At 37.8% G+C, this 9,087-nt stretch overlaps 1 protein-coding gene across 1 annotated transcript; it reads right to left on the bottom strand.

Moving 5' to 3' along the window:
* Positions 1–6,669: 6,669 nt before the first annotated feature.
* On the bottom strand, positions 6,670–7,960 carry LOC148906760 (uncharacterized). Its single transcript, XM_089038174.1, has 2 exons — positions 7,756–7,960; positions 6,670–7,460 (listed from the first exon to the last, which is right to left on the bottom strand). Exon 2 carries the CDS (start codon positions 7,433–7,435, stop codon positions 7,043–7,045), a length of 393 nt encoding a protein of 130 aa, XP_088894300.1. The 5' UTR covers positions 7,436–7,460; positions 7,756–7,960; the 3' UTR covers positions 6,670–7,042.
* Positions 7,961–9,087: the final 1,127 nt, after the last annotated feature.

Raw genomic sequence — 9,087 nt, 5'->3', positions numbered from 1 at the left:
TGAAGCGCTGATCGTTACTGAAACAAGACAAAAACCAAAAAGGTTTGCATAAAACCACTGAATTCAGGAAGAGAATACTGAACCGTACGTACCGCACTGAATACTGAACACATACGTAAAAAGGAATTTGAATTTAAATATTCAAATTGGAAATCTACAAGTTATTATTATGCTGGCATTTTAACTAAAGTCGTATGGTGAAAGGTCTCGGCAAAGTTCCTTCAAACGACGACTGAATAAACTTTTGACTTAACGTTTTGAATATAAATTATTTTCATTTAGTATTTAGCCCAACCGATGTGCCATTTCATAACCTTACGATACACTCCAAGCATACTTAGTTTAACTATCGTATTATGTCCCAAAACGTCGACCCGCGCGGATTTCAAACTCCAGGTTGACTCCCAAAATATTTTAAATAATTAAATATAAAGTAGCTAGAACATATACCAAGGAATCGTTTTAAGGTATGAAGAAGTACTTTTGAGTATTTTTTCGGTCTAGAAAACAATTATTTGGACTTCCTCTTTCTCGCATGCAGTTTGTTGTCGATTTCAGTGCTTGGAGTAAGACTCAATATTTGCGAAACTTTAAAGGGCGCTGCGCCCGGAATTTTTTTTTACTTAGCTTAAAGAACGTTCCTTTCGAGGATATCTGGTGAAAAATATTTGAAGAGTTTTTGATGAAAAATACATACATTATTCTTTGCTCGAATGATAGGTGGTTTACAGGTGAATTTATCACCCTATGCATGTCGTCAGTTTAAAATGCCTCCGTTCTTCTCAAAAATAAAAAATCAGATCCGTTGAAGATTACTAATCTTGATTGTACTAGGTCCAATTAACATAGATGTGCGATCAATCATAAATTTGGCTTTTTTGTTTTATCGAGTTGGGGTACAGAACACTTATAAAACGCCTAAATACCGAGGTCGCTTTGGTCGGTCTTGAGCGAAAGTCATGCTGAAAATCGTTTTTGCTCGAATTTCTCAAAATAATAGATCTTTTGATCAAATCCCTCCTATTTCCTTTAACCTACTCATCCAGTCCCATCAATAGGCAAAATGTAAGCCGAATCGATTTTTTGGGCCGTGTCAGATCGAAGTTTTCAAATTTTGTTTGATTTTTACTGACATTCACTCTTATATAGTCTTTATCTTGATGGTTTACCTTTTCAACAGCCTTTTGCAGCTCTTTTTTTTCGAACTCTTCCGTTTGGCCTTTTTGAAACCAGATGCTCCTGCCTTGCCCGCTTCAGAGTAAAATTCCTTTAGATCCTTACCCAGAACGTCTTTCTCCATTTCTTTGAAGGAACAACAACCAGCTTGAAATCTCTTTTGTAAAGCTCCATTCCTTTGTTATCAATATATCTTCGACGGGAGTGGCTCGTAGACGCGAACACTTTAGAAGTGGTGAGCCATTCAATGCTAAATGCTTATAAAAACAGTTGCACAAAACATGCACATGGACAAACCTGAGCCATTATGTGTACGCATTCACGTGAATATGATTTTTCACGACTCAACAGCGTTAGTTAGCCAGAATGATTAAAGTTCACCATAATGAAACGAGTTTTATAACGTGTACTTGAAACCTTAAATTTGTAAAAAGTATAAAGGTTACGAAGAGAATTCGAAGCCTGCTATAATTCTTTGACGTCGATCAAATTTTAGTTGTGCAAACTGCAACTGTCATTAACATTTGAGTTCCCCATGACTGCACTTTGAATTTTATTATTAGTTTCAATATTTAAATCCGTGCAACATTTGACATTTCATCCAGCATTTCCTGACTGTGAAGACTAAGATCATCCTAAAATAATTATGGTTTTTCCCCCTCCACCGTTTCCTTTATTTGCATATCTGACGATAACGGTTTGTTTGTTCACATCACTAGACAATTGGTGTTTGATGATATCATATCACTCCACCTTTTCCCACCTTTATTTGTAATCCTCTTGTGATAATAACAAGCCCGTTCAACATCGTGGAGCTATTGGAAGACCCTCTTATTGCACGACTTTTCCCGGGTTTGGTATTTTCAAAGAATAACGTAGCATTATATAATTTGCAACTTTTAAAACGTTTTCCATGGATACATGGCATGCTTAATATTTTTTTTTTGAAAATAATGATAAAACACGAGCTAGAAATAAAGCCATTTGACAAATGACATGCAGTAACTACAATGTTATGTCGACTAAAAATGGTGATGCATGATTTTAGGAAAACCAGGATATATCAGTAATTTTGAAACCATACCTCAAGATTAAATAGAAATGGTACTAAAATCTATTATTATTTACTGGTATTCGCATTACGAAATTTTTAAGTTGTGGCTTTTAACTAAAAACGTACTGAGAGGTTAAAGGGCAACTTACCCCCCAAAATGATCCATTTTTAAGAGAAAGTACATCAAATGAGAAACACAAAAAATTCAATTTTTAGAGGGGATAGAGCATCCGTGTTCCTAAAAAAATAATTTCAAAACATCGCATATATCGCTCTGGTGGCCGCCATCTTGAGCCCGCGATAAATTACCGCATTCAGGTGTGACGTCACAAACGTCAACGTGTGTTTGGATATGTAGAGTTTTTTTCTGTAAGCATGAGAGTTTGAAGTGGCTTTTTCGACAAAATGGTTAAGTGTTGCGTGCCTGAATGCACTAACTATTCGACAAAAACAAAAGATGTTAGCTATCACAAGATTCCTAAAGATTTACAATTCAGAAAGCTTGGATTTCTCGTCTAAGACGAGCAAATCTGCCGCCCATTGAAGAATTGCTATGTATGTAGCGAGCACTTCGAGGATGGTTGCTTCGAATCCGACCTTATGGAGCAACTAACAGGCGAAAAAAAAAGAAAGAGAAGGTTAAAAGCTGATGCAATTCCAAGTATTTTTAACTTTTCAACCATCCCTAGTAAAAGAAGAGCTACGACAGAAAACGTATAAGACGACAACGACAAAAAGAGGTAGGTGATTTGTAGTTTGTGTTCGCACGTGCACTGCTAGATTGTCAGTACATGGTAATATGTAAGTGACTGTGCTCAGACCAAACCAATGCATTAAATTCTTAATACTAAGTTTACCGCTGCGGGTTTAGTTATGATGAATTGCGGATGAATAAGTTATACGCTCTTTCATATGGAGTCAATGAAAGTCCTATAAACAATTAAAGCTTGAGTGTCGTCTCAACTATCGGAATCAGTGAGAACCCCCAGTAACTGCCATTCATTGTTATTTGTATTTGTTCTATAAATGATTATGTTTACTTCTTTTTCCCCATAAGACATTGGATAACCTACTGACTCCACTACACATGCACTTGATGAAATGGTTGAAGAATCTGATATGGAGGTTTCCTTCGATGAAACACATTCCAACAAAAGGGACTTTGGAGTCCAGTGCTGTCTGGATGAAAAGCTTTCAATACGAAAAAGCACCTCAACCCAAACAGAAAATGTGGATGTTAGTGTTGAGACTTCTGATGCCTGCATTCAAGTAGAAGGAAATTCAACATTTGAGCAATTGAACAGTATCCTGCATGACCATCCATACAGCTATACTGCTCCCTCTGTACCCAGAGGAGGATACACTAGTATCCCAAGTTACTTTGCGAGTTTCGTTTTTCAATATGGCGTCGCTTTCTATTCGTGTGTAGCGGTGTGCGACTTGCACTTTCCGTAGCAGCTGTTATGTGACCTGTACGAGGCAAAAACTCATGAACTTGTATTGTTTATTAATAATACTCTTAATCTACATACATATTTGTTTGGATTTGCGCCAATTGTAAGAGTTATATCGCTCGAGTTCACTTTGTCACGCGGTGTCATACCTGATGTCATATTGGATTTTATATGGTACATCAAGTAAATGCTGCTTTTCACATATTGAGTATTTTTAAGTTTAAGCAACAATTATGTGTAATTCAGATATTTAGGAAAAGCAAAACCTTGAAATGACCAAAAGTGACCCATGATTTATAGTCTTTTGGACAGTCACAATTGAAGTATATTTACGAGAATTTATCGCAAAACGGACTCGTAAAAGGTGTGATATTTTTTGCCCATTTCATACAAAACAAAATATTTAATAAACCTTACTTACTCCTATACTAGATGTAGAAGTAAGGCGAATAAGAGCTGGGCTACGGACGTTATTGAACAAGTAATCAATCGAAGAGTTGTCACTCGTTGTTGGAACAAGAGCGACACGTCTCTCTCTCAATTTCTCCAAAAAAAACTGACGTGAACGAGTCTAAAAACGACTTGTACTCCTTCAAGGCCGGGTACACAAACAGAAAAAATCATCTTTTGAAACACAATGAACATACAATAATGAAATATCTTGAAAAGCATTTGCCGAGTCTGAACACCGCCATCTTGTTGTGCACTCTAAGCCGGTCAAACCAAAGTGATGACGTCACAAAAAAGTGATAATATAGTATCAAAACACAATGCATTCTGGGATACCAGTGGAACCTCCTCTGCTCTGTACCCATGAGTGTGTGGCACCACAAAAGTCTTGCAAGAATGATGTATCAACACAGAAATCTGCAAAGTCCTGTGGGTCTTTTCCTTTGTCAGATGAAGAAGTGAATCTTTTTTTTCAAGTGATGAAGAGGATGAATACATTATCTCATCACAAGAAACAAATTCTTCAACAGACAAAGAGTCTGAACCTGAGTATCACTTTGACACCTACATCAAAAGCAAAGGCCAAAGTATTTGGTATTTGCAGCATGCCTAAGTGAACTGTTCAGGTTTTGTATCAACTGTGGGTCCATCGTAAACTGACACCAACATTACCTGCACAGGAAGCATGGGTAACGGTTTAAAACCATATGTATGAAAGGTCACAACTGCTTGTGGAATTCCCAGCCTCTCATCAATCGTGCACCGGTAGGAAACCTTCTAATCTGCTTATCTATTTTGTTCACTGGTAACACTTTTACAAGAATCCAAAACTTTGCCTCATGTCTTGGGTTACGATTTATCAGTGAAAAAGTTTTTTACCAAAATCAGAATAGGTATCTATTTCCTGTAATAAATGATACCTGGGAAAGAGAAAGAAGAGCCGTTTTACAAGAACTGTCAAGTAAGCCTCTTGTATACTTGAATGGGGATGGACGGGTGTGGACAGCTCTGGCCATAATGCCAAGTATGGTACATACACATTTATGGACAATGACTCAGGGAAGATAGTTTCCTTCTCTGTGGTTCAGGTCACAGAAACAACATCTTCAAATGCTATGGAGAAAGAAGGTTTCATTAGGAGTCTTGGTAGTCTTGAGGATGAGGACGATATTAAACATCAAGAGGATAACTACTGACAGACATACCTCAATCACTAGCACCATGGAAAAAGATTACAGCCACATCAAACACCAATATGACGTATGGCATTTGTCAAATCTGTTGTGAAGAAACTCAACAAGAAGGCCAAGTTGAAAAAAAGTGCTGACCTTTCACATTGGATCCAGTCGGTCTCAAACCATCCGTGGTGGTGTGCAGCAACATGCAATGGTAGTGTGCAGCTGTTGAGAGAGAAGTGGGTCTCTATCTTGCTCATGTGACAAACAAGCATTCTCGGAAGAGATGCAGAGATCTTCAAAAAATGTGACCATCCTCGACTAACCGGAGAGAAGCTCGTAAAAAGTGCTGGCTAAAACCAGGATCTGCAGCTCCTGTAGCCCTTGAAGAAGTGGTCCTTCAACCAAAACTGCTGAAGGACTTGGCAAAGCTCACTGACTTCTGTCACACAGGTGGGCTAGAAGTATACCACTCCATGCTCCTGAAGTACTTGCCCAAAGATAGAGCACTTATCCTACAAGGGTATGTTGCTAGAACACAACTGGCAGCCATTGACAACAACCACAACACAGGAAGGAACCAAGCTGTGATTCAAAAGCCGGGACGAGGATGGGAGAGCAAAGATACCGCCCATGTTCCCAAAAATGCACAAGCGTTGGGTAGTTAAGCCTGTTGTGGAAAAGAAAAGTTATTCTTTCCTTCCTGAGCTTCAAAAGAAAGTGCTGGGATTGTGTGATGGCTCAGAAGTTGACCTCCAGGAAATTGAAGAAGTAGACCTACCAGCAAACATTGCAAGTTTGCCTGCACCGGATAAACAGGAATTGATTCAGAAACACCGGTCCAGGTTTTCAAGATGATCTACATTAGAATTAGCCTTTGTGTACCTGCAGGTCATATGACCCTCCCACTGTTTGGTCCTTCTTCCCCTCCCTCAAGTCCCAATCCCCCTCTGCTTTGCAGCTATCTTTGGACAGTCGTGTAAAATACTGGTAAAAGATATCCCTTAATGAAAAAAGCTCCCAGATATGGAAAGGTACACGACAGACCCAAGTATAAATGCTATATACAAAATATGTAATTAATGACAAGGGGACCTGATGAAATGGGCAGATAAGTATGCAGTACCTTTAGATGTTTAAATGAAAATTTTATTAAATATCATTTCCATTTAGGTAAGAATTGACTGTAAAAAAGAGGTCTTTTCTTTACCTATCTACATTAGCTTATGTATGGGGAGTCTCCCCCGGATTGAATACATTAAAGAAAAACATCCAATTGAATGGTGACATTTGCTTCAGCATATTTAACTTTTTGCTGCCAGGACTCGTATAACTGCAAAATTTTGCTTGGTCGGGCTAGTGATCGTGTTCACTAGTGCTTTGTACACTAGGTTCACTATTCAGCTGGATATTTTGTTTAGTGTGTTTTTAATAATAAAATATGTAAACATTCAAAAAATGTTTGTACCAACAAAAAGCTTTTTATATAAAAAAGAAATTTATATAACACACCTTTCCGTGTACTGCATCCTAAATGAATACATGATTCTTATGCATTTTGGTCTCAGCTTTTTCTAGTCTATGTTTTTGTTTTCAATTATCTTGCAATTAAATATGCCAAAAAATTGCAATTCCAGGAATTTTTCCTGATAGAAAAAAATCCACTCTGTATAGTAACTGAAGTAAGGAATAAATAAAATGTATATATTCACTCCATGCAATATTATATCAAGCTAATCATCTGCATAATGAAAACCCTCAAACTGAAAGTCCTCCTCTAGTCCAGGGGGAGGGAAGTATGCTCTGATGCACATGACAGCACAAGAGGGCAGAACAACCCGAACTTCCTTTCCAAGAACTCCCCAGCACCATCTTGCTAGTTGTCTATATGCAATGTGTCTGTACTGCTTGTGCTCTGGGCCTTCATAAGCATCTTTGTATTGCTGTTTGTACCGAGCCCATGCGGTTCGAAGAACATACTTATTGCCACAAACAGGTAAGAATCCAGGATGTTGAGTAATGCATGGTGGTGGTTCATCAGCATCTCCATCTTCAACAACAGACTGGCATGTTGCAACTACTTTTTGGATTTCTTGGCAACAAATGCATTCAGCTATTGTATCCATAATTTGGCAGCTACCACAGGTACACCTATTAACAAATAAAACAATCCTTAGTATTTTTGAACACTATCAATGATTGTCCCAAGTGAGAGTATATACACAAATTGTGACACAACTATATCCTGAATCTGTGTCCTACAGTATATAACTTATTGACAACCAAGCTATGTTTAATTGTGACAGTTGGTTTTGCTTTTGGTTGCAAAGGTCGTGAGGCAGATTAAAATGCATAAATATACAGTGGCAAGAAAGTGGTAAACACGACTGTAAAAAATGGATACGTAGTTGAGTTTTATCGTGATAAGAAAGAAGTAAAAACTTACCAATCTGAATTTGTTAGTCGATTGTTCTCTTGTTCATCGTCTTCAATAATGTCACTGTCAGATCCTTCTCTGAACTCTTCATCTGAGGAGATTTCTATTTCTGGTTCGAACTGATATGGCCGTAAAACAAACTCGTCCGTTTCTAAAAATTCTTGAGCAAAATCGTCTCTCGAGCTGTCCGAGTCTTGGGAAAAGAATTAGACTCCGACATGCCTTTAATTGAATGACCAGGCCGTATTTCGTTCGTAAAATATTGAGTAAAACGTCTCAGAAACAGAGGAAGAAGTCAACCAAACGCTTGTAAAACAAACTTGACGCCGTGAACTCTTATGAAGTTGTGACGTCATTACCTGTTTTTCTGAGCCCGCGATAAAAGTGCAAGATGGCGGCCACCAGAGCGATATATGCGATGTTTTGAAATTATTTTTTTAGGAACACGGATGCTCTATCTCCTCTAAAAATTGAATTTTGTGTTTCTCATTTGATGTACTTTCTCTTAAAAATGGGTCATTTTGGGGGGTAAGTTGCCCTTTAAAGTTACTTTGGTATTAAGTCTATGGAACTAATAGTGCCAAGGCCGGTAAATCGGAAAACTCTATTACGCCAAAAAAAAAAGATTTAAAAAAATTATCACATGGCGTCACTGTGTCTTCAGGACGTGTCCGATGGTCACGAAATACATACGATTTAAAACTTCCATCTATCCCTACACTTAGTATAAACTCATATTTGGCCAAGGTATATCTGGTGCCGCCGCAGTTTGCAATACAATTAGAGGAGTCGTGCTTCAAAATTATTGTATCGAGCCACCTTAAACAGCCACTGCAACTTACTCTCGACTCTGATCTTGTGAAATTTTGATATTTAAGAGCTACTGATTTTTAAGTGCTTTTTCTGACTTTTGGTAATCACTAACAGTTTTCCAAAAAATACCCTGAATGAATTTCCCTCTTTTACCATTACTCATTACTTTACACATTAACTCATTTTCAGCATAAGTTGATAAATAATCCAATGCACCATACAAAGATCCCTCCAAACCACCATGAATGAACTCAAGAATATTCTTAGTCTCATCTCTTCTATGGTATCTAGTGCTAGATTTGTAATCGTTAATCATTTCAAACGAGGTGCTGGTCATGTTTCTTCTTTGCCTTGCATTCTCACTTGGTTCTAAAATCCTCTGGACTCTATTGTATGATTCCGCTCCTTGATCTTCATATCCTGCCTCCTCAATTTCTCTGTCTAATTTTGCTTTCTCTTCCTTTGACTTTTGCACTGCATCCTCTATAAACAGAAACATTGTTTTTCACTAAAACATTCCCTACACCA

This window comes from Actinia tenebrosa, unplaced genomic scaffold (genome assembly GCF_029948245.1).
Source record: "Actinia tenebrosa isolate PJP-AT-01 unplaced genomic scaffold, QUT_ActTen_1.0 PGA_scaffold5__44_contigs__length_20552954, whole genome shotgun sequence".
Lineage (NCBI taxonomy): Eukaryota > Metazoa > Cnidaria > Anthozoa > Actiniaria > Actiniidae > Actinia > Actinia tenebrosa.
Note: the sequence above shows the minus strand (reverse complement) of the source record. Positions and strands in the feature narration are given on the sequence as shown.

What these genes read in the sequence shown, in the direction of transcription:
- LOC148906760 (XM_089038174.1), bottom strand. Translation starts at nt 7,435, where the DNA reads ATGGATACAATAGCTGAATGCATTTGTTGCCAAGAAATCCAAAAAGTA.